We start from the raw sequence: 26,427 nt of genomic DNA, 5'->3' as shown, positions 1-26,427 counted from the left end.
GATCATGATGCCCAATTGTTAATGTTGTCTTGTTTAAACAATGCAGATCGCAGTAATGTTAAAAAATTACAATAAGTAAAAGGGCATACACAGATAAAAATATGGCTTTATTAAAAAAAAATAATTTGTGCCTAGAAAATTGGTATTCTGTGTACGCAGCTCTAATTGAGTTAAAATATGACTGTTTTTTCAATATTCTTACATATTATTATTTCCAAAAATTAAAACTAGAAAGTATATGGCTAGAAACATGTGGATATGTAATTCACTAATAGAAGAAAAGAAAGAAATATCAGCGCTGGCGCTAACTTATAGATCGAACAAAAATAAAATGCTAGGTAAATAATTTAAAATATGCGTTTCCCCCAAAAGTACTAAAGGTAAAAAGTGCTTAAAATAGACTAATTTTGGTACATACTTAAGGCAAAAAAATGCAATATAACATAAGTAAGGAAGAATAAGTCCAGTATTAGGCCTATTAGCGAATATATATAGGCTATTATGTCTAAAGTTTAGAGCTAAATATCAAAAACTTTTTTTATAAGTTTACATCCATTTTAAAACGTTTTTAGAAGCTCGCTTTCTTGTACGGTACAAATTTTGCAATCAATTTTATACTAACTTCCCGATGAGCTAGAGACTTGAAACTTAAATCATAGCTCACAAATGGATGACAATGCAATATTAATTTAATTTTCATATTTCCCTTGGGCTACGCCCCATGGGCTTGTTTTTATTAGTTTGCAAGTCGCTTTCCTACAAATTTTGATATCAATTTTAAACTAAGTTCCCGATGAGCTAGAGACTTGAAATTTGAAACATAGCTCACAAATGGATGACAATGCTATATTATATCATTTAATTTTCATATTTCCCTTGGGCTACGCCCCATGGGCTTCCAAATTTTCCATGTTTACATTTTGAAAGAATGTAAATATATCAATTAATATAAGTCAGCTGTAAATACTTAAATTTGACAGTTCGAAGAGCAGAGGTTAAGAGGTACAGGTTATGCTCCCAAGAGATTCTTTATACAAACAAACATTTCAAAATAAAGACAAACAATCTGATTGCAGATATAAAGGTGTTTGTTAATAATGTCATTTGTTATTTATTTAGTATTCTACAAAGTATACAATAAATTAAATAGATTAATATATTTATAGATAGTAGGTAGGCCATACATTCAATCTAATACATAATTATATGAAAAGAAACTCAAATAAACCTTAGATTTCCCACATGCCTCTGTCTTAACACGTTCGCTGCGGGACGTCAAATGGCGAGCGTATCCCCAGTGCGGCGCAGCCCTTTAGCGTCGAACAAACCCGATTGCCGCGTGTGATTGGCTTTCCAATTTTGGTCTGACGAATAGCAAATAATGTGCAGGGATGTCCTGCTTTACAACGAAAGTCGATGTAGTTCGCTAAACACCCACAGATAGCAGCACTGCTTGGAACGTAGTCGGTCCCATTGGAATTGTATTGCCAAATGGAGGGAAAAAGACGGGACAAAAGTAGATTTTTGAGATTGCCAGACGGGGATTTTACGGGGAAATTTACTACCAACCTACACCACATCAAAATGCAAGTCACATACTACACGCTAACGTGGTATAGGTCCGCTTTCGGCCGACGCTAGAGCAAAAACAACTAGATATACAAAAGGCATTGCCGAGCGTTCCCGATGGGGTACGGACGCACTCTACGTGTTAATCTGATATAGATGCTTGAAATAGATTTAACATCCACACACATTAAAAACTAAAAAGTAAAAAATAATTTATAAATAAAAAACTTAAAAAAAACGTTTTTAAACGCACTAAAAAAATTTGGGGGTCCGCTAGAACCCTGCGCGCACTCCAGCGTAAAAAAATACCCCCGCTGCAGCAAACCTGCAGACTAAGCGAATTTCAACTTGTCTGATTAAATTTGTACTAAAATACATCCATAAATAAGACATATTTATTCCCTATTTAAATAACATTAGATTTAACGAGTGCATAGGTTTGCTGCTACGGGGAAGGTAAAAAGTGTTTTTTGACCATACGTTAATAGTATAGGATGAAATAAATAAATTTGCAAAATGTTATCAATATATATCCGTAAACAAGTAAACTACAACAATTTTCATTTCCTCCATAAGAATAACATAGGAATTTTAAATTACACTATTTTTGAATTTTCTCCGTGACCGTTAGGCATACAACAGCGCTTCAACATACTAATTTTTTTCTTTTTTTAAGCTCTACAAAACGGTTTAAAAAGAAATTGCAATTTTTTTTGTTTTGAGGGTCAAAAATGGAAAAACCCCATTTTTACCCCATAAAACCCCCCATAAACCCCTGTTCTCATGGTCCGATTATGCTGGATCGCAAACTCGTTCGAATAAACGTAGGTTTTCACGTTTGTACCAAATTTCATCAAAATTGGATCATTTTTGCTCGAGTTATCGCGCTAACGGACACATATCTATATATATAATACGCTAAGCCGATTTTTGTAAACAGAACTCCTCCCTCATTTTTGGACCGATTTTAATTGTAAAAAGTCAAAATAATGGCCCTGATCTGTAGTTTTGCAAAGTGTTTTTCATTTTCTGAAATCTTTAATAGTCTGGGCAGGATCATCCATCAAAGTTGGGTTTTCTCCCATAAGATTAACATGGGGGAATCCAAATATTTAATTGGAAACTTTGTCTCCACTAATTTGAGAGAACGGCTGGGCGTATAAACTTGGTAGAGGTGTCCAATGAAAGGTCTTGGTCTCTAGATGAGTTATCAAAAGAAAAACAAAGTGAATCCCGTTAGGGCTCTGCCCCAGAAGCCCTTAAAGATCCCTCCACAGATTTGTTTACATTTTGATCATGTGGATAATACTTTTGAATTAAACAGCTGTTAATTCTTAAATTGTATTTTAAACAACACAAGTTTATTGGGAGTTATTGAATTGTCCAAAAGAAGTATTTGCAATGTTATTTACTGATTTTAAAATTGATTTTCTTTTGTATCATGATATGTTTTGCAATATAACGTTCCATTACGAAATAAGTTGACAATCTTTTTATAGTAACTCTTACAATTATTCCTTATTGAACTATTTTATATCTATAGTACGGGTTGGTGTCTGCCTTTATTACCACTTTTGCCTATATTTTATCATATTATTCTAGACAGACCCATCATAGGTTCATGAGATTATTGTCATAGATGTTTTCAATCATTGGAAAAGTCTTTGATTGTGTAATACAACACAAAATAATAAAGAAGGGCACGTTGTCTATATGATAAAACATTTTACAATATTTATATAGAAATATGTGCATGATTTAAAAAGTCATTAAACTGGAAACCCGCAATTTACTGCAGACTTTTCAGAGAGGTTACTTCGATGTATTTATTCCGCTAAGTAAAAACATAATAAGGGTATGTATACAAATAAGAACTTCAACTTTTATAGAGCCTTTCAATGTTATTACACTAACGATGAGGGTTCTGCATGTTAACTATCGCTACTCAGCAATAAAAACCATTTAATTTATCTCTAAAAAATATATTCTTAAGTGGACTGAGCACCAGCCTAAAAATACTATGTAACTTACTTATACAGTTACAAAATGCCTAAACTCGCATTTAATTCGGCTTATATTTCCTAAACAGATTAATTATCTGTAGAAGACGTTCATTGAGCTCTTATCGTGTCTAATAACATCCAAATACAGAAACCTTGCCTGGAATGGTACCGGTACCTATCTATGACAAATTATTTGCAGTGGCCTATATTACAGACCGTGGCCCACTAGGTTGGTAACATTATTGAAAATAACATGACGTTTTTGCTGTAAAAATGGCACAAAGAGTAAATACTATTTAAGCAGCTACTGTCATGGCAGAAAGGTCATATTCCTTTTAAACAATATAACATCATCATAAGATACGTTGATTAACAATGCATTTAAACGTCAATATTTACGTAACAGCCAATTTACAGCATTCTTAGCTTTTTGGAAAAATTAAATCGGTCCCGGGTCCAGGTCTTACCGTGAGTACTGCGGTAATAGCTTATTCCCTATATGGGAAATTCGCTAATATATAAATATATATATCTATATAAATAAAATTACAGTTTTGTCTGTACATTGCTTAGAATCGTGCAGTTTTTGGTTATTTTTACGTTTCATAGCCTAAGAAAGCCGAAACGAGTCTTATCTCAATTTCTGTCTGTATGTCTGGTTGTTTGTCCATTCTGTGACTCCGTCTGTAACGCCAAAATGTCATTTTACGCGGCCTACTCCTAGAAAACTAGAGTACCGATCAAGGTTCTAATCATTTTTCAACTGTATTTACTGAATTAGTGAGAGTGTCTTTGGCTATAAAAACATGGCCTCACTTCTTGGAAAACAAAATAACGAACCACCAAAAACCCAATTTTGTTCGATTTTTGTCAAATTTTCTCCCAATGTTTACTAGGTACTGTATTACATTTTATGAAATAACGATCAGCTGTTTGGATTAGTTCTCACTTCTAGCTGTCACTGATATGTTTACATTAAAAGTTGTTTACAAATACCACAACCATTTCCGATCAAGTTTAGTCAGCACATCCAAACCAAGTGAGATTAAAAACGTTGTGCCTTACTTAACCGGTTTAATTAATCGCAAGTGCAACAATTGTTCTTGAGTTTTGATAACCGGGGAAAATACCGTGAATCAGTGTTGTATTAGTGCAAGGAAACTTACAATTTTTTTAATCATCGTCACCAATACCGTAGCTTACAAAGGTTTCCACTCATTGACGGTGCTTCAAGGACAGTTGTGTAAAGTGCAAAGTAAAAAATCACAACTGCAGTGGGTGATTGTGGATGTTGCTGCGATCTTGGAAGATCTTTCTGATTTCGCTGTGATCGTACCGTAACGGAGGTTTAACTTAACAGATGTAGCTAAACTCGCTTTTCCAATGTGTCACTTTTGGTTTCTACTTAGGCCTACTTACATTTCGTCAACGATATCGGTACTTTTCCTACTTAGGAAATAAAACTACAAACGTACAAAACCCCAGATTTGTGCGTTTTTTGTCACATTTCCTCCGAATGTTTGCTAAATATGTACCGTTTATCGTTTAGAGATTACGTAATCTTTTAAAAAAGAAACCTTTGTTTGGATAAAGGTGGTTTCTTCAAACTGCCATTAATATGTTAACATTAAAAGCTGCTTACAAATAATGCTATTAATGGGAAACAACTTTGATTTTCGAAAACTTAAAAAAAAGTTTAAACCAAAGGAGATTAATAACTTTGGTACTGCACCACATCAAGTGAAAGTTTTTTTTAGCAAACCATAGTAAGTTAAATTTAATTGATGTCTTACTATATAATTTTTAGCGTTTTCTGTCTGGACTCCAAAATGTTGTGTGGACTCAATTCTGTATTTGTGTGTGTATGTCTATTGGTAACGCATTAATGTCCTTATTTTTCATGGAAAAGACAAGAGCACCATTGTTAATAAAAATTTCAACCCGAATAAAGTGTGCAGTAGTGAGGTTGAGGTAGGTAGTGTTTTAACTACTTTTAACCAGTGTGAAAAGTAACTTTAAATTACAGGCCTACCTTAGGGCTATGCCTCATAGATCTATACTGTAAAGCAATTCCTTTCATCGTTTGATATAAAATATGGACTAACACGATCGGGTGACATTTAATTGCGAAGCATTCATTTTGGCTCTGAAACTGTCAGATATTGTATTTGAGAAGGTTTATATGTATTCCTAAACAGTTATAGTTTTGCCATCATATCTGGAAAAATGCACACTAAACATGCAAACCAACTCCTGTTCTGAATATGAAAAAAACAGGGGTACAGTTTCTTAACTGGGCTATGCTGATCTTCGATTTGATTAGTAAACCGGGTACAGTTTCTTAACTGGGCTATGCTAATATCAATCGAAACTATCGAATTGGAAATATTGATTAATAATCAATATTTTTAAATATATCTTTAATAAAATTAAACTATCATAACCTAACCTAACCAACCAAACTTGCTGATGGTGAAAAAATCGCTTTCTTAACTGGGCTATGCTGATATCGATTGAAACTATCGATTTGATTAGTAAACCGGGTACACAGTTTCTTAACTGGTCTATGCTAATATCAATCGAAACTATCGAATTGAAAATATTGATTAATAATCGATATTTTTAAATATATCTATTATAAAATTAAACTATCATAACCTAACCTATCCAACCAAACTTGCTGATGGTGAAAAAATCGCATGAAGGTTTACTGGGTACAGTTTCTTAACTGAGCTATGCTGATATCGATTGAAACTATCGATTTGAAAAAAAACAGTGTTCAAATAATAAAATAGCCTATAGGCTAATGGCAATAATTATTTAAGGTTCCAATGCACTATTTCTCAGTAAAGGTAGACTACCCTAATTAATAAATCATTGTCGAAACACCTGTTAAAGATTCATTAATTCCTTTTAAATATGAAAAATCATAAGGTTAACATGGGGAACTACAGAGCCACTGGGGCGGAGCCCGAAAGGATTTTTGAGATAAGAATATGCTTTAATGTTAATCGGGAATGTGAGCTATCATCATGCCAAATTTCAGCCCAATCCATCCAGTAGTTTATGCGTGATTGAGCAACAAACACACACACAAACTAACAAACTTTCAGATGTATAATATTAGTAAGATAAGATTAGGCCTAAATTAGCCTAGGCCTATATTGGATAAATTTCCAAGCTAAAAATTTCGTCAGATAGCCTGATCCCGTGATCTCTGTGGAACTGTGCCCGTGCCTTGTCCCAATAATTTTCTTTCACCAAAGCTTTGATCAAAGTTATTTTTAATTTGATTTAGGCTATATTGAGAATTTAAAACTAAAAATAGGGTATAGTGTAATCCAGACCAATGATAACTCACCACAACATTGTTTTTAGTTCTTTGAGCTTGCTTCTTTTTCCCCATTATAAATTCAGGTGGCTGTTTCTAAAAATGTACAAAGACTCAAGGTGTTATTGAAAGAGATATTGATAAGTTACAATAATAAAATATTTAATAGGCCTAACTACAACTACACACATCACATAATAACCTCAAACAATTTTCTTATTGTTATGAAGTTATGACGTTCTGACTTGACTTTTTTTTTCTAAATGTCACAAATGTGACGGCCTTTGATTAAAATTCATGAGGCCCCAATGTTCACTTTTTGTGGTTATCCGTCTTTTTCTTAGTTTATTAGATATTAATCAGGAGAATGGTGTTGACACTTTAATTTTGTTATTTACATACATAAATGTTGACAATGAGCTATGATTTGTTCTGATATTTTTAGTTAATAATAAAGAAAGGATCTCTTTAAGGAAAATTGATGTAGATGGGTATCTGGGAGGGAGGGAAAAGGTTTAGTCTTCCCTGCCTGGGCCGATTAGGCAATGTCCTAACCCGAAAAAGGTGGGCCTTGGATGAAGAAACCCAGGATTGGACAAACATTCATGTGAAATTTGAGTGAAAGTTATGTGTTTGTTTCTAGATCTTTCGACCGATAGAATGAAGGAATTTGTTTAGTTCAAGATAAATGTCGTGATCATTTGTGCTGACAACTTCATTAATTTCCATCGTAAAGTTTTTACTGGTTCTTTTGGTCTTTTTAAGATGCTGGTCTCTATCTAAGCTGTATTTTGGGCATTGCATGAAAATGTGGTTTAAAGACTTGGCTTGAGTTTTGAGTTTGACTATGTTGTTTTTTTTTTCTGTGCCTAACAGGCAAGACTTGACATAGCAGCCATGAGTCTATTGAGTATTGTATTGTATTGATTGAGTGGGCGACGTGACGTCATTTAAGTCAAGTCGTCAAAATAATTTTATGCAATATGCAAATAACAGATGATTACTTTGCTTCGCTGGCTAGTAGCTTATCTATGCTAGTAGTGTGTAAACGCCGATTCTGGAACGCCCGAAGAGGACCCTCCTTTGGGCGAGGTGAGTGATTGGTCGAAAGATGAAATTTGGGGGCAGGTGGTATGCGGGTGTGGTTTACGTACTGTGTACGTACTGCATACGTAGGTTGTCTGCTTTCCCGCCATAACCTCACATTACGTACTTATATGTAGGTACCTTTGTTTATTAAATCAATATTTAACTATATTTGTTTATTTGTTAAATTGTTATGGACTCCGAAACCGCTCGAAAGATTGTAATGAAACCTTCAGGCAGATGGTTCGAGTGAAGTTTGGTGATGATCTGTCAAAAGGGCTCTGCCCCAGAGGGTTTTAAGTGGGCCAATGTCAGACTTTTTGATCTACAATGTTTACAAATAAATATATTTTAAAAGCAGATGTTTACTTTCACCAACTGTTTTGTAGGATTGAATAATTACAACATTCTGTATTAGCATTATATTAGTCATGATTTGAAATAGTGCCACAGTGTTTCTACAGAGTGCAGCACAGAAAACTATTTTACTTTCGAATAATTCCAAATGTATTAAACCCCAATCGCAGCACACCTGTGCACTTAACAACGTTTAAATTCTCCAATGTTAAATATTAAAACATAAAAACCTTTATCAAAGTATTATAAACAATAAAAGGGATGACTTTTTAAAATTTATGACAACAGCTAATTTGCAACCAAAAGGTGAGTGAGCGTAGCGAACGAGCTAACCTGAAAACAAGTGAGCACAGTGAACGAGCTCCAACCTAAAGGTGAGTGAGCGTAGCGAACGAACTTTAACCGGGACGTGATTGAGCCATGCGAATACTTATGAAGTTAAACGGGGCAAAGCCCGTGGGTACAGCTAGTATGTTATAAATGTAATTGCTTTTTATTTGTGTGTAATTGGTTGGAAGGTTTTGGGCCAAGATTCAAAAATGGCATTCAAAACCTTATTTTGTTTACTTTTGGCATTTTAAAAATCCCTAGTGTAGTACTTCTTCTTCCATAATGTCTGTATTCGTTGCTTCTATTGCCACTAATGTAAAAAACCTTAATACTTTATAAATAAACTAGCTGTTGTCCGCGTGTTTCGCCTTGTTTTTTTTAGTATTAATAAAACTATTGATTGCCGTACCGGATTGAGTGTTATTTCAAAAGGCTTTTCGTGGTTACTTTGTGAAAAACAACATCGGACTTTATAAGGTGTCAGGGCAGAGACCTAGTAGAGTGTTAAAACAAAAGTTGACAGTGGCCTTTAAGCCTGTGGTTATATTGACTCTACTCATGAAAACAATAACTGAATTGGTCAAGAAGTTTTTACGTTATTAACATACTCCAAACATTCATATATCTAATGCTAGTTCTTTCTTTTGTTAGAAAAAAATAAAGTCAATAAGTTAATTGAATTAAGCACTTAAAAATGAAAAAGCTCTATTCGCACAATAACACAAATTATTTATTAAATTTAAAGAATAATTATTAATTTAACAGTTCTCATTGTGTATCACAGTTTACGAGTGACTATCTTCTCATAAAGAATTTGGAAGTTAACAAAAATTGGCTCAAAAATAAGCACAAAAAATGAATTAAAAATGTTAAAGATTAACATGGACCTTTATGGGTTGCGATGTTGGTATCGAAAAAAAAATATATAAACAGAAAATAAAAAAATTGAAAAAAAATTCCAATCAAATGTTTTATTTACAGGGTGGGGTGAAAATAGCGAAATTTGCACAATACTTACTTTACCACGGGGTGAGATCTTCTTTAAAGCTAAAATAACTTTGTACCAAGATAACAGGAAATAATAAATAAGTAGAAAAAATTAAAATCTTTGCTCAAAGTGATTTTGTTGTATTAACACCCCAACATAGAATTTACGTAGGGTAAGTGCCTACAACATTTGATAAAAATGTACTGGACTGCAGAAGGCAAGGGCGAGGGGATGTGTCCTACATAGAAACATTTTTAGTTGATTTGTAAAACCAATCAAAATAATAAAACATGTCCTAAAATTGTATATATGGTCTAAAGAGATGAAAAACTAAAAATGGAATGAACTTACTCTATGCCCCCTCGATATGTGTCTTCATTTAGATTTATATTACTAATGATTGCATGTAAACCCTTTCGAAGCAGCAAACCTATATCCTTAAGTATTCATAACGAGAAAAACATTACGTTGGAAATTTTGTGAGTGCGCAGTCCTGCTGTTACGGGAATATGTTTCCATTTCTTCCTTTAACAATCAAGCTAAGTTAATGATTATTAAAATAATATTTTCTCTTTTCCATTACAATAGTTAAATTTTAAAAATGTGATACAAAAATATTTAAAATTCCTTCTTTAGACAAATTTTGTTCAAACTCAAATAAGCTTAGACCTACTGTGAAATGAACATGTGAACTTGTATATTCACCCCAAATAATTACCCTATAAATCCTTTTTCACGTGGTTCAATCAAGACTGTTCGCAAACGTGAAAAAGAGTATGTGATCTTGTACGTTTATGCCAAACTTCCTCCTTCTTATAGTTTAATAAATTTTGTCCATGAACAAGAACAAGTTTATATGATCTTATATGTTTTTATGTAAAAATTTACCGAAATTGAGGTTTGTTCAAAGGTATCATGTTCAGTTATAGGGGTTCAAAATGTTTTTTTTTAAGAATACATTTTTCTTTTTATCAAATAAAAGGTTTAATGGCACAATACTGATATACCTACACTTAAAAAAAACAATTATTTTTTGAGTTATTTAATCTTGTTAAGTTTCCCATGAAAACATAAAGTGTTCTTGAAATAATCTTTATTCTCCCGGATAATCTATAAAATTGCATATCTTTCTTGTATATAAATAGATTTTTTATTTGGAATGTGTCGTTATATAGCTATAATTGACTAATATTTAGACCTACAACAACACAACAGCAAACACATCCTAAAGTCCAAAATAAGATAAAACTAATGTCTAGCCTATTTAAATACAGTACCCATAAACTCTCATCTTATAGTCCATGTAATTAATATATAAGTTCATGAAATTAATAGTATTTATGTGGTATAACAAGTTTATACCAGGTTTAATCGAAATTGAACTAAACGAGGTTTTAGAGAGAGTTGCAGGAGTCTTTAACTTACTTCAACGATTGAAGTGTAAAAATTATTAAAATGACTCTTATTAATTACAAAATAATTAATAAATGCACGCATATTAACTCAACACAAAATCTATTTCATGAATGTTTACAAAACAAAAACAATAGAAAAACATATGATAGTAAAAATATGTATAAATGAATTATAAACAGTCTTAGAGAAGACATAACAGTCTCCCCCACTATTTTGAACTTGCAGTGTATTATTATGAAAGCACAAAGTCCTTGTATCGGCCCGGCATTTGCCTTTGTCGCCTTGATCTTTCTTGATTCTCAGGAATATGGCTATTGTTCGTTTCTGTTCCCTGAACTACTGGAACCTCTGCATTGTTTGCTTTGGGAGTTGGTGGTCTTTCGGAAATTGACGGTCCTTTGGAAGTTGATGGTCCTTCGGAAGTTGATGGTCTTACGGAAGTTGATGGTCTTTCAGGAGTTGATGGTCTTAAGGGAGTTGATGGTCTTTCAGGAATTGACAGTCTTTCAGGATTAGAACAAGTAACAGCCTTAGAATTTTCTTTTGTGCTGTGTTTAGAAGCCCGTGGAACATCAAATATGTGGATTGGTCCCGTGGTAACAATTTTTGGTTTTGGTATCAAAGTAGACCGCAATTGATCAATGTGTCGTTTAACAAGTCGGCCTGACTTGTCAAGGGAAACTAGATAGTGTCGAGTTCCCAACTTTTTGTTTACTTCTCCAAACTCCCAAACGTTCTTGTTGTTTATGAAGAGACGAACCTGAACTCTCTCCCCCTCGTTGAATGAACGTGCAGATGGAGCATTTCTAGTTGATGCTTTTTGTACGTTGGGAAAAATGGCATCCATTCGTATTCTTAACTTCCTGTGGAGGTAAAGGTCAGCCGGTGATTTGCCACATGCTAGAGGAGTTGCCCGGTACCGCATTAAGATCTTCTGGACCTTTATTGCCATTGGTATGTTTTCCGAAGCTGTGGACTTCAGGCGGTTCTTCAATGTTTGAACAGAGCGTTCTGCTAAGCCGTTTGTTGCTGGATGTCCTGGAGATATGAATTTCTGGAAAATGCCGTGCAATTTGCAATAAGCTTGGAATGTATCACTTTGAAAAATTGAAGCGTTGTCAGATACCATAAAATTCGGGTAGCCGTGTGTTGCAAAAATCTGTTCAAGCAGATGTATGGTATTGGAGCTGGATGGTGCATCTTTGATTACTTTTATCTCCGCCCATTTTGATCTAGCATCAATACACACGAGGAAGTTGAAGCCTTGAAACGGTCCTGCGTAGTCAATGTGTATTCTTTCCCAGTTCTCTTTTGGGATTTCCCACGGGTGATTGGGAGCTTTGGGCGGATTTGACCGTGTTAGTGCACAATTTTCACATCCTTTCACAAGATGCTCAATGTCCTTGTCAATATTTGGCCAGTAAACATAGCGCCGTGCTAGCTGTTTCATTTTTGTGATTCCAAGATGACTTTCGTGAAGTTCATTTAGAATCTTGTTTCTAAGTAGTGATGGAATGTAAACTCTTTCTCCCCGGAAAATAATGTTTTCGACCAACGTAAAATCAGAATCAGTTGAATTGGTGAGTAGGTCTTTCAAAATCTTAGAGAGCACTGGATCTTTGGCTGTCTCGTTCTTAATGATTTCAGCTGTGATTTCATGGCTTGAAATTTGAAAAATAACTTGGCTGCAGATTTTGTGTACCTCTTTTCCGATTTTCTTGTCTTTAGTAGAGTGAGTCTGTGTAAGAGGAGCTCTTGAAAGACAATCCACGTTTTTATTTTCCATGCCCTTTTTGAACACCAACTTGTAATTGAAACCTGACAGATATGATGCATATCTGAGTAAACGAGCTGAAGTCATTTGTGGTAGAGCCATGTCATGTCTGAAGATCCTAGATATTGGCTGATTATCTGTTACAAGTTGAAATTGAGTCCCGAATAGGTAATAATTGAAGTGGGAGACACCAAAAACTATGGCTAATGCTTCCCGGTCTAGTTGACTATAGTTACATTCGGCATCAGTGAGTGAACGTGAGGCGTAAGCAATTGGCCTCTCAGTACCATCTATTAAGTGGCTAAGAACTGCAGCTAGTCCAGTAGGTGAAGCATCTGTGGTGAGGACTAACGGTAGTTTTGGATCGAAAGGTACGAGTATCCTGTTACTGCAGAGCTCAGTTTTGATTCGTTGAAAAGCCTTTTCACATTCTGGTGTCCATTCCCATTTCTTATTTTTGCGTAACAAACGTCGCAAAGGAAAAGTGACAGTTGAAGCATCTGGAAAGAAACGAGAGTAGTAAGAAACCATTCCTAAGAATCGTCGTAATTCTTCAACTTTTGATGGACGTGACATTTCTTTAACAGCTTGAACTTTGGTAGGAGATTTCTTTATTTTGTTTAACTCCACCACTCGTCCTAGATATTCTATTTGTTCTTGAAAAAATTAACACTTCTGTTTGTTTATGTGTAAGTCAAAATCTGAGAGTCGTTGAAGACAGGCCTGTAGATTTCTTTTGCACTCATCCATTGTTGAGCCATGGCAAATTATGTCATCAAAGTAGGCCTCGGTTTTAGGCAACCCCTTCAAAATTTGTGTAAGAATTCGGTTGAATTCAGAAGGTGCTGTCTTTATTCCGAAACTTAGACGATTGACACGATATGTTCCACGGTGTGTTGACATTGTCTGGATAATACTGGACTCTTCGTCGACCTTGAGGTGCAGATAAGCTTTGTACAGATCAAGTTTACAAAAGTAACGAGATCCTCTCAAACTATCGAGTACATCGTCAATTTTTCGAATAGGATGGTTTGCCTGGACTATTCGTTCATTCACACCACACTTGTAGTCAACACAGAGACGAACACTTCCATCTGCCTTAGGTATCACGACTAGTGGTGACCCCCAATCACTTGACGTAACAGGCGAAATGATTCCTTCATTTTCAAGTAAATCTAGTTCCTTGTTGACCTGATCAATAAGAGCATGAGGTACGTTCCGTTCACGATTGAAAATAGGCTTTGCTCCTGATCGAAGATGTAATGATACTGTAAAGTTTGGAACGCATCCAATTTTTGGCTCGAAAATTGGCGCAAATTTTTCAAACAGTTCCTCAACTGAATTTACTGGTTGTAATTGAAGGGTAGTAGCTGGTCGGTTCATTTCAGCGTCAATTTCACACAGTTCAATACCCAGTCCTCGGATCCATTGGCGCCCTAGAAGTGCATCATGACCTGAAGGGACGATGTGAAGGTCACCTTTGAACTGTTTACCCTTGTATGATACAGAAACTGATACCTTTCCCTCTGGTTTGATTATGTCTCCAGAGTAAGAACGGAAAGCTAGCCTTGATGGTTCTACAGGTACGTTCAGATGTAGACGTTCAAAGTCATTCTTCGCAAGGAGAGAAAATTTAGCCCCACTGTCAACTTCAAAACATTGCAATTTTCCATTTATAGTGACAGAAACAATGTACTTGTCTGAATCATATCCAACTTCAAATAAATCTACGACATCAAAGTTCTGGTAGATCGAATCAATTTTGTGCACTCCGTAATCAGAAGAGTCGTCACTAGAATAATCGTCATCATTTGATCCTGAATGTAGGTTGTTGGTTGAATTTAACTTTGATGTTGATTTCTTAGTCCTTGACATCAGTGTAGTTATGCAGACCGCAGAGACATGTCCTCGTTTTAAACACTCACCACATTGGAGTTTATACTTGTGCCTGTTACAATTTGCAGCAATGTGTTTGTTACTTCCACATCTAAGACAGAGGCCTTCTATTCCGAGGGCATTGAATTCAGGTCTTTTGTTATTTGAACGTTGTTTCCAGTTGAGAGATGTCTTGTTGGATGAGCGATTGTTAGAGAACTGGTGGGATCGTCTGGAAGACCTTGTAATTTTGTGCACTCCAGCCGAATCCATATTAAAGTTGTTAGAACATGCATGTTGGTGAAATTCTTTGCTTTCAACCTTTGATGCTTCAAGAGCAATAGCTTTCTCTAGAATGTCATCAAACTTTGTGTAAACGGATTGTAAAAGGTGTTCCCTAAGCCAATTGTCCTTCAATCCTCGTATGAACTGTGCCCGCAAGAACACATCAGCAATTGACACAGGTGTTCCACATTCATCGTTGGAGCATTCTACTGCAAATTCACATTCTTGAAGATCACGTCTGAGGTCGGCCACAAACTCTGAAATTGACTGGTTTTCTTTTTGAAAGATATTTAAGAAATAATGTTGAGCAACAACAACACTTTTCTTCGGAGTCAATAGTTTCTTGAAGTCATTCAACAGAGTTTCATAATCTAATGATTTGAGTGGCTTGTCTGGGCCCAAAAATGCAGATAGGTTGTTATAATGTTCACTACCTATAGAATTACACAAGAGCTGAGCAATTTTCTTCTTATCAGTCAAACCTTTCATTGTATAATAGTTTTAGAAACGTTCTAAATAGCTGGTAAACTTTTCTTGTTTGGCATTGAAGTTTTCGAATGTAGCAACATTTGACATTGTAGATTGACAGCTTTCTTCTCTGGGTTTTCCAATTGATGTAACAATTGTTTGAATTTGAGCTTGAAACATGTTTGACATCTCACGTACAAGTGCTTTTTGTTGTTCATTGAATGTGTTTAGAAGTAAGGTAAACTGTTGTGCATCCATTATAGTTTGAACTGTATAAAATATTAATGTATCTTGAAACTAGAAATTGAATGTAATTTTTAAAAGTAAATGTGTTGAATTTTTCAGTGGCTAGTTGATTTTCACACTCGTTGCCAATTAAAATGACTCTTATTAATTACAAAATAATTAATAAATGCACGCATATTAACTCAACACAAAATCTATTTCATGAATGTTTACAAAACAAAAACAATAGAAAAACATATGATAGTAAAAATATGTATAAATGAATTATAAACAGTCTTAGAGAAGACATAACAATTATCTAATCAGTTCTTTCCATATTTTGTTTGTTTATGAATTTGCCTATTTAACAACAAATATTACTAAAATCGGGGGCGATTCGAGAGTATAAAATGATTTGCATGAGTCTCACCGTTTAATGCCAAATTTTATCAAAATCTGAATAACTAAAAGTATATAGTCGCAGGAGTCTCTATGTCATTGAGGCATCGACTGTTGATGAATAAAGATAATTTATGCTACGTTTTCAAACCAAACCAAAACTCTACCAATTATTGATAATTTGTGAACTTATCTCCCTAATGTCAAAATTTATCAAAATCTGAATAACTGAGGGTAAAAATAGAGTTGCAGGAGTCTCACTGTCATTGAAACTTCGACTGTTGAGGAGTGAAGATCATTTGTGCTACGTTTTAAAACCAAACCATAACTCTACCAATTATTGATAATTTGTGAATTTGTCTCTTTAATGCTAAATTTTATCAAAATCTGATTAACTGAGGGTATAAATAGAATAGCGGGAGTCTCTCTGTCATTGAGACTTTGACTGTCGAGGAGTGAAGATCATTTATGCTACGTTTTCAAACCATACCAAAACTCTACCAATTATTGATAATTTGTGAATTTGTCTCTTAAAAGCTAAATTTTATCAAAATCTGAATAACTGAGGGTATTAATAGAGTCGCAGGAGCCTCTCAGTCATTGAGTCTTTGACTGTTGAGGAGTGAAGATCATTTACGTTACTCTTCCTGTACTACCAATATTTGATCATTTAAGGATTCTACGATTTTGTCATTTTTGTACTGTTTTTTTGGATTTACATTATCTGTTTTAAAATAGACTTGTGTTATAAAACTGTTTTCACTTGCAGGACAACAGAATAATAGAAGAAAAATGAAGAGGAAAACTTGTGGCAAGTGTAAAAAAACTATTTTATCAACAAACTTTTCACGTCACTTGAAAAAATGTTCCGGGGAACTAATGAACACCATCGAACCCCAGAAGCCATGTGATATTTGTGGAACATTAGTTACACTATCGCATAAGACACGTCATCTTAAGCGTTGCACAATGAAAGGTAAAAGTGAGAATGAACCAGCTCCAAAGAAACATCGTCCAGAGGATATGCAACCATCAATCAACATCACCCAACCTGCTGCTAGCTCCAGTACTGATAACGTCAGATCATCTTTACTCTTAACGGACCCTACCATCACTAAAATTGAAAATCCTAAACATAAATCAGAAATCACCGAAGTGGAAAAAGCGTTCAAGAACAGGATGAAAACTTATATAATAGATAATAAACCAGCCATTAAAGATGCAATGCAGTTTTTACAACTTTCAAGACACTTATTAAGTGATAAGGTGCGAAAAAACTTGCAAAAGTACAACATTAAAATAATCTTAGTACTCTTGACTGAACACAGCAAAATAAGTAACAACTAGTGTCCCTGTTGCTCGAATTCGAGCAATTGCTAAGTATTACCTAGGCGTTATTTTAAAACGAATAACATCCATAATTTCTGAAGACTCTAAAAGATTCGACTCAAAGATTATGGAAATACTCAAGATGTACATAACAGATCGATATAATCAACATTTCTTGTAAATATCTTATCATTTTTCCAAAAGTGATCTTCTTTTTTAGTGGTTTCTAGAAATAGCCTTGTTCATTGCCGCATTAGGTTGTCCATAATAACAATTGTACATTCCAAAAAAAAATTCTATTTCTTTTCCTTGGTGGTGTTCTATGACATTTCTATGTTTCCATAGTTTGGAAATCGGCTCTTTCAATGATTACTACGAAATGCAGTACAGTGTTGTTAATTCAGTTTTCTTTTTAGTATATCATTTATCCAGGCTCTCGCTTTTTTCCATTGCAATATTTACGCCAACCCAAATAAAAAAGTCAACTATTTCATTTAAACCAAGTCAGTAAATGTTTGTAGCAAACTGTTAAATTAGCAATCTTGTTGACTGTTTACAATTAACATATGTCCTTCTTCTCACTTTTAATTTCTGACAACAGCTGGAGTTTCATAACAATTTTTGTTTCCCATGTTAATCTTATGGAGAAATACGAAAATTAAAAGGGCCCTAGGGCCTCACTCTCTAATTATTTGCCTAAAAAGAAAGTTTCCTGCACAACCTCACGTTACGCTCTTTCCAATGACACCAACAACATGACAATCGATTCAGTAGTTTCGGAGGAGTAATTGTCACAAAAAACCTGCTTGCGTATTAAATAAGTACGAGAGGTCGTCCAGTGGTCGAAACTCGACCAAAAATATGTAATGTACTCACTTCTCTATTTTCACCCCACACTGTAATTAAAACATCTGATTGTAATTTGTTCCATTTGTTTTGATTTTCTGTTTATATTTCGTTGTTATTTCGTCACCAGCATGGCAACGCATAAGATCCATGTTAATTTTTTCAAATTTTTAAACTAATTTTTTGTGCTTATCTTTGAGCCTATTTAAATTTATAATGGGATTCTGCACACCTACAGGAAAATTGCTTTCTAACGGTATGCGCAGATTTACCCCACGATGCACACAAGCTGAGAAAAAAGGTTTTAAAGAAACATGCTTGCCTATTAATATATAGATAGATAGTAGTCCAGTCAATGAATGATCCAAAAGTAGGTGTAGAGTGCGTGAGCAGGTAACTAAGCGATTCCTTCAGAAACTTGTTCAGGGGGCTTAGGGTGTTAACATACCAAAAGTCCTGACTCCTAGGTGGTGAGCCAGGGGGTGGAGGGGGGAAAAAGGGGGGGGGGGGAAAGGTACGCATTTTGGGTTTTTTGATTATATCTCGAAAACTATCAACTTTTTGTATACTATAGTAAATTATAAAATTGAAGAAGATTAAATTTTCTACAAGAAAAGTATATAATGTGTTTATTTTGGTTCAACAGATTACGAGTTATAACTTATTTAATTGATATCTTATTAAAATCTTCTTCCATAAGAAATACATGTAAATGAGTATGCGAAATGGGGCGAATCCTATCCGCCCAAATGAAATATAAATGATATTCTGGAAATCTTGACAAAATTTCCAGTAATTTGACACTTTAATCATTAAAATTGATCCAAAATTAAGGCGAGGGCGAGGTAACAAAATTTCGAGTTTTGGTGTTTTTTTATTGGAAATATAAAAAAAAACTTAAATCATCCCATTTTTAAACGCTCACCCTCGCTTTAATTTTTGACAAAATTGCATGATAAAAGTGTCAAATTACTGGAAATTTTGTCAGTATTTCCAGAATATCAGTTATATTTCCTTTGGGCGGATAGGATTCGCCCCATTTCGCATACTAATTTACATGTATTTCTTATGGAAGGAGTATTTTAATAAGATATCAATTAAATAAGTTATAACTCGTAATCTGTTGAACCAAAATAAACACATTATATACTTTTCTTGTAGAAAATTTAATCTTCTTCAATTTTATAATTTACTATAGTATACAAAAAGTTGATAGTTTTCGAGATATAATCAAAAAACCCAAAATGCGTACCTTTTTCCCCCCCTTTTTCCCCCCTCCACCCCCTGGCTCACCACCTAGGAGTCAGGACTTTTGGTATGTTAACACCCTAAGCCCCCTGAACAAGTTTCTGAAGGAATCGCTTAGTTACCTGCTCACGCACTCTACACCTCATTCCTTGACTGGACTATAGATAGATGAAGAAATTATGCAAGAAATGAACTTTAAAACAAGAAACATAACGTTATATCCTACTGATGACATCGAAGAACAGCTGCGAAACAAGGAAGAACAAATTTTGAAAGAGATGGAGGAGTTTCAAACAAAAGGCTCTGGTTGGACTCTAAGTAAAATTATTAACATTGAACTACGAATCAATCGCTATGTTCCACTGAAAGGATCGTCCTACATTGACTTACTGTGGTGTTATTAATTAACCTGTAAAATAATAATATGTTAATATGTTAAATGTTTAAAAGATCAGATGAACTGTTTATTTATTTATTGTTTACCTTTTGTTTTGAGATTAGTTATTGAAATTACTAGATAAAATACTGTTCCTAAAATGTTGATTTTGATTTAATAAATAGTTTCTTCACATGGTGTCAGGTAGAAATAAATATGGGAAGCAGAAATAAAAGAACATCTAAAGGAAATTTGAAGAAAAGGGATTACTTACAAAACGAAATTGATCTTGAATCAAGTGAAGATGAGTCTAGGCCTAGGAATCAGGTTTGTTCGAAGAGCAGTTACAGAGATAAAACCTCAACTGAAGCATTGAGAGTTACTTCAGTGTCAGGTATGCAAACTCAAATTTCTCCACCTGAAGCTTTTGATTTTCAAAATCCCGCCTTGTGGCCTCGTTGGATGAAAAGGTTTGAGAGGTACAGGATTGTTTCAGAGCTCTGCTTTAAGCCTGACAGTCAACAGATAAGTATGCTCTTGTACACTCTAGGCGACAAGGGTGAGGATCTTTTCTGTACCTTTGGTATTTCGGAAGAAAATAATCTTCAGTATGAAGAAGTAGTTAAAAGCTTTAATGATTTCTTAAAAGTCAAATGTAACATTGTGTATGAACGTGCCAAGTTTCTTAAGAGAAGACAAGGGGCCGATGAAACAGTGGATTCTTTTATAAATGACCTTCATAAATTAGCTGAAACGTGTGAATTCGGAAATTTGAAGGAAGAGTTGATACGTGATTTGATTGTAATTGGAGTCAATGATTCCAAACTTTCAGAGACTCTACAAATGGACGATTCACTAACTTTAAGCAAGGCTATTACCAAAGTTCGGCAATCCGAGTCTGTTTTGAAACAGCAAAATGTAGTAAGAGATAGAGCTAGCGACATATCAAATACAATTAGCCAAGAGGAAGTAGGAGTCGTTAGCAATAAAGTAGACTCTTTCAGAAACAAGTTTAGATGTAGTAAATGTAATCTATTTCATAAGTATAGGGAGTGCCCGGCATATAAAGTTGAGTGTCTTAGATGTGGTGTCAAGGGACATTTTGCTAGGTGTTGTATAAAAGGACAGAAAACAATACGGGAAGTTGAGGACAAAAAGGAAATGAAACTGGCTAAGATTGAAGGTGGCAAATATTTCAGTAAACTGGACGCAGCTAATGGATTTTGGCAAATACCTCTTGATGAAAGTTCATACAAGTTAACAACTTTCATTACTCCATTTGAAAGGTATTATTTCAAAAGACTACCATTTGGAATTTGTTCTGGCCCAGAGGTATTCCAAAAGAGGATAAGTCAGATACTAGCAGACATTCCAGGAGTAATTAATCAGGCTGACGACATATTGGTTGTAGGGAATACAGAAGAGGAACACGACACGAGAGTAAAGCTTGTGATTGAAAGATTGTCTGAAAATGGAGTGACTCTTAATAAAAACAAGTGTTTATTTGGTCTCACAACTGTAACATTCCTTGGGCATTTGATAACTCAAGATGGTATAAGCCCAGATCCAGAAAAGATTAAGGCCATTTCATCTATGAAGGAACCCACTTGTGTTTCAGAGCTGAGACAGTTTTTGGGTATGGTGAACCAGCTAATGAAATTTGTACCAAACCTAGTAGAACTGACAGCGCCTTTACGCTGTCTATTGAAGAAACAAAGTTTGTGGGTATGGGGGGAATCCCAGGACAAGGCGTTCAAATTGTTAAAAGATGCAGTGACAAAATCCCCAGTGTTGGCTCCTTACAAAAGTAATGATGAGATTAGAATTGCGGCAGATGCATCTTCATATGGCATTGGGGCGGTAATGGAGCAGCTGCACGGTGAGGTGTGGAGACCAGTAGCATATGCATCCAGAAGTTTGACTGATGTTGAAACTCGCTATGCACAAATAGAAAAGGAAGCATTAGGTGTGACTTGGGCATGTGAAAAGTTTTCAATGTATGTGTTGGGAAAGCAATTCCAAGTGTACACAGACCACAAACCATTAGTAGAAATTCTAGGGTCAAAGCCTATTTCAGAGCTTTCGTCTAGGCTTCAAAGATTTAGAATGAGGCTTTTAGTCTTCGATTATAAGGCAATTTATCTACCTGGGAAAGAAAACTTCACGGCAGATTGTTTATCTCGAAGCCCTGGAAACCTCAAAGAAGACTTTGGCAAAGACAGAATCTATGAACTGACTGTAGACGATGCACTATTCATCAGAAGCATTGTAGAAACTTTTCCTTGTTCAGATAAACGACTAGAATAAATTAAACAAGCTCAAGGTAATGATCCCGAGAGCCGTGAAATCTTATTGTCAATTTTGGAGAATAAACGGCGTAAGAACTCGATATTTTGGAAATATAAAGATGAACTTGTTTTGGAAGATGGCTTGATCGTAAAAGGAAGAAGAATGTGTATACTAAGAAGTCTACGGAAGGAAATTTTAAATAAAATTCACGAAGGTCATTATTAAGTAAAATTATTAACATTGAACTACGAATCAATCGCTATGTTCCACTGAAAGGATCGTCCTACATTGACTTACTGTGGTGTTATTAATTAACCATATGTTAAATGTTTAAAAGATCAGATGAACTGTTTATTTATTATTATTGTTTACCTTTTGTTTTGAGATTAGTTATTGAAATTACTAGATAAAATACTGTTCCTAAAATGTTGATTTTGATTTAATAAATAGTTTCTTCACACTTACCAACACCATTAAAGCTAAAGAAAGCTATCATCAATATTCAAAACAACGACGATAAATGTTTCCTGTGGTCAGTGCTCGCAGCGGTTCACCCTTTAAAGTTGAAAGAAAACCCTCAAAGAGTACAGAATTACCGACAATATGAACACGAGTTTGATAGTGCTCTACAAGGAATTGAATTTCCAATAGACTTACACAATGTGAAGTTGTTTGAAAAGCGATCCGGGATATCTATTAATGTGTACAGCTATGATGAAAAATTCACCGTGTACCCGCTACTTACTACCAACAAAGAAAAAGAGCAACATGTAGATTTGATTTACATAAAAGATGGAAACAATTCACATTATTGCCTGATTAATGACCTTTGTAGACTCGTAAGCACACAAAAATCAAGACACGGTCATAAAATATGGCTATGTAAAAGGTGTTTATTACACTTTGGAACAGAAGACCTGTTGGAGATGCACAAGGAGTATTGCAAAAAGCACGAACCTGTAAAAATTATAATGCCAAATGAAGGAGAAGTCTTGAAGTTTAAGGATCACAACAGAAGTATGAGAGTACCATTCACAATTTATGCAGACTTCGAATGTATGCTCAGCCCAGTACATTCTACCGGAAGTGAAGAGGAATACACAAGCGGATCGTACACGAAAAAGTACCAAAAACATGATGCAATTAGTTTTTGTTATTATATAGTACAAGAAGAACAGGATTATACAAGGCCAGTAACATACTTCGGCGAGGACGCACCCCGCATGTTTGTAGATAGGATGCTCGAAGAAACGAAGAAAATACAACATCTATATTCTACAGAAGCTGTTAAACCTATGAGACTTTCAGAAGAGGATCTTTCTACTATTTCAATGGCTACTCAATGTCACATTTGTGGATAAGAGTTTACAACACAAGATCCATTAGTTAGGGATCATGATCAGGAAAATCTCAGGAAAATTCAGAGGTCCTGCACACAACAGCTGCAATTTAAACTTAAAAAAACCATCATTTATCCCAATATTTATCCATAACCTTTCTGGTTACGATACTCATATTTTCAATAAAATGTTTGGATTAAACAGCGAGACCATCAAGGTTATCCCTTACAACGAAGAACGATATATTTCATATACTGTTCATGTAAAAGGAGGTATCGATCTGAGATTTGTAGATTCATTGAAATTCATGTCCAGTAGCTTGGGGGAACTAGTCAAAAACTTGACACAATCTCAGTTCAAACATACATCAAAATACTACTCCGGCAAACAGTTACAACTCCTGCTTCAAAAGGGTTTGTACCCATATGATGCAATGGACTCTTTAGATAAATTTGAACGTACATCATTACCACCAAAAACGGACTTTTACAACAAGTTGACTGTGTCTGAAATTACAGAAGAAGATTACCAGCATGCGAGTGAGATATGGAGGACTTTTGAGATAAAGAATATGAAGGAATATACTCTCTTGTACAACAAGTCAGATGTACTGCAGTTAGCCGACGTCATGGAAAATTTTAGGAACGTGTGTATGCAGACCTACAAACTCGACCCTGCATGGTATTATACAGCTCCCGGACTAGCGTGGAGTGCCATGTTCAAGACCACCAGAATAGAACTAGAACTTTTAACTGATTACAACATGATTTTGATGATTGGCAACGGAATTCGGGGAGGTCTATCACAAGTTTCAAACCGCTACGCAGCCGCCAACAATAGATATATGGATGAGAATAATTATGATAAAGATACTCCTTCATCATACCTAACATATCTTGATGCCAACAACTTATATGGATGGGCAATGTGTCAACACATGCCATATGCAGAATTCAAATGGGGGTCGAAGATGCCCACCTTATTGGCCTAATAAAGGTTCCCGATGATAGTGACATTGGATATATCTTAGAAGTGGACTTGGAGTATCCAAAAGAATTGCACGATCTACACTCTGATTTCCCCCTAGCACCTGAACGCCGAGTTCCTCCAGGATCCAGACAAGAGAAATCGCTAGCAACATTATACGATAAAGAAAAATACGTCACACACTACAGAAACCTTAAACAATATATGTCTCTCGGTTTGAAAGTAAAGAAAATCCATAGAGCAATCAGCTTTAAACAAAAGAACTGGCTCAAACCCTACATAGATTTGAATACCAACAAGAGAACAAGTGCTACAAACCAATTTGATAAGGACTTTTACAAACTAATGAATAATAGTGTTTTTGGAAAGACGATGGAAAATGTTAGAAATCGAGTAGACATCCGGTTGGCAACGAAAGAAAAACAGGTAGACAAATGGTTAGCACAACCCAACTTCAAGAGGAGGACGATTTTTACAGATCAACTGGCAGCTGTACATATGAGTAAGACAAAACTTTTATTTAATAAAGCTATTTATTTGGGTATGAGTATCTTAGATATATCAAAGACGCTAATGTACGATTTCCACTACAATGTAATAAAAGCTCGCTACAAGGACAAAGCTCAATTACAATATACTGATACAGACAGTCTGACCTATCACATACAAACCGAGGATTTCTATGATGACATGAAGGAGATGATAAATTACTTTGACACTAGCGATTATCCACCGAATCACCCCTGCTTCAGCACCGCAAACAAGAAGGTTATTGGAAAATTCAAAGATGAACTCAAAGGAAAAATCATGTATGAACACGCAGGGTTAAGATCAAAGATGTATACAAGCAGATCTGAAGATGAACATCTCATAAAAAAATGTAAAGGTATAACCAAATCAGTAGTGGAAAATACCATATCTTTTCAAGACTATAAGGACTGTTAAAAACACATGCTCACCGGTATTGCAAGATGAATATGATAAGAAGCCACAAGCATGATTTATACAGTGTTGAGCTAAACAAGATTGCATTATCGGCTCATGATGATAAAAGATACATTTTATCCAATGGGATAAGCTCCTTACCGTGGGGACACTCAAAAATCCCACAAGAAGAGTTCGTAGAGATGGAAGAAGAACACTCACTTTCGGCAGACTAAGCTTGAAGTAATTTTGCATAAGGGGGGTCTCCATAGCACAGGAATATTTGGTCTAGACCTGTGTAAACCTCTTCCCCCCAATAATTAACTGAAATTATTAATAAAAAAGAAGATAATGTATATAAGAAAAATTAAAAAAAGAAGAAAAACAAGAAAAAAAGAAAAAATAATAAAAAAGAAAAAGAGGGACCTCTAGCATGGTGGTGAGGTTGACGTTTCTCTAGAGGCTTTTTAACTAACGAACCACCGACCAATAAACACAATAGGAAGTATGTTTTTTTCTGAATTATTAAAACTTACAGTTTGAGATTTAAGATCTTAATTTTAAGCTTTTTTGTGTTAAGTTTACTATAACAAAATGGGTGTGAAGAATGTTGGTTCTATTACTAAACCCTGCCATAGACACGATACTTCTAGCAATACCCCAACCGCAGCAAACCTGCATACTTAGCGAATTACCATTTGCCTGATTGGATTTACACTAAAATGTATCCTTAAAATTATCACATTTATTACCTATTTAGATTGAATGATTTAAACGAGTTCTTAGGTACGCTGCAACAGGGAGGGTAAAAGAGTGTTTTATTTTTTTTTATTAATAGTTTAGTACTAAATGAATGTATTTTCCAAATTTGATCAAAATATGGTCATAAACAAGCAAACTATAACAGTTGGCTTTTTCTCCCAAATGAATAACATGAGAATTATAAATTTAAAACTTTTTGGACTTTTCTCCGTAACCATTA

At 34.9% G+C, this 26,427-nt stretch overlaps 2 protein-coding genes across 2 annotated transcripts in view; both read right to left on the bottom strand.

Moving 5' to 3' along the window:
- The window catches only part of LOC128994481 (E3 ubiquitin-protein ligase listerin), a 243,802-nt gene extending 236,676 nt beyond the window's left edge, over positions 1-7,126 (bottom strand). The window contains exon 1 of the mRNA XM_054419068.1: positions 6,934-7,126. Coding sequence (XP_054275043.1) covers positions 6,934-6,978 — 45 coding nt within the window. The 5' untranslated portion in view covers positions 6,979-7,126. The remainder of the gene's footprint in view (positions 1-6,933) is intronic.
- Positions 7,127-13,520: 6,394 nt separating this feature from the next.
- Positions 13,521-15,503, bottom strand: LOC128994465 (uncharacterized protein K02A2.6-like). Its single transcript, XM_054419044.1, has one exon. It carries the CDS (start codon positions 15,501-15,503, stop codon positions 13,521-13,523), a length of 1,983 nt encoding a protein of 660 aa, XP_054275019.1.
- Positions 15,504-26,427: the final 10,924 nt, after the last annotated feature.

The sequence above is a fragment of the Macrosteles quadrilineatus genome, unplaced genomic scaffold (assembly GCF_028750875.1).
Source record: "Macrosteles quadrilineatus isolate MER2022 unplaced genomic scaffold, UCM_ALF_1.0 Scaffold_1__1_contigs__length_201487025, whole genome shotgun sequence".
Classification (NCBI taxonomy): domain Eukaryota; kingdom Metazoa; phylum Arthropoda; class Insecta; order Hemiptera; family Cicadellidae; genus Macrosteles; species Macrosteles quadrilineatus.
This window is presented reverse-complemented; position numbering and strand designations above follow the sequence as displayed.

What these genes read in the sequence shown, in the direction of transcription:
- LOC128994465 (XM_054419044.1), bottom strand. Translation starts at nt 15,503, where the DNA reads ATGAAAGGTTTGACTGATAAGAAGAAAATTGCTCAGCTCTTGTGTAAT.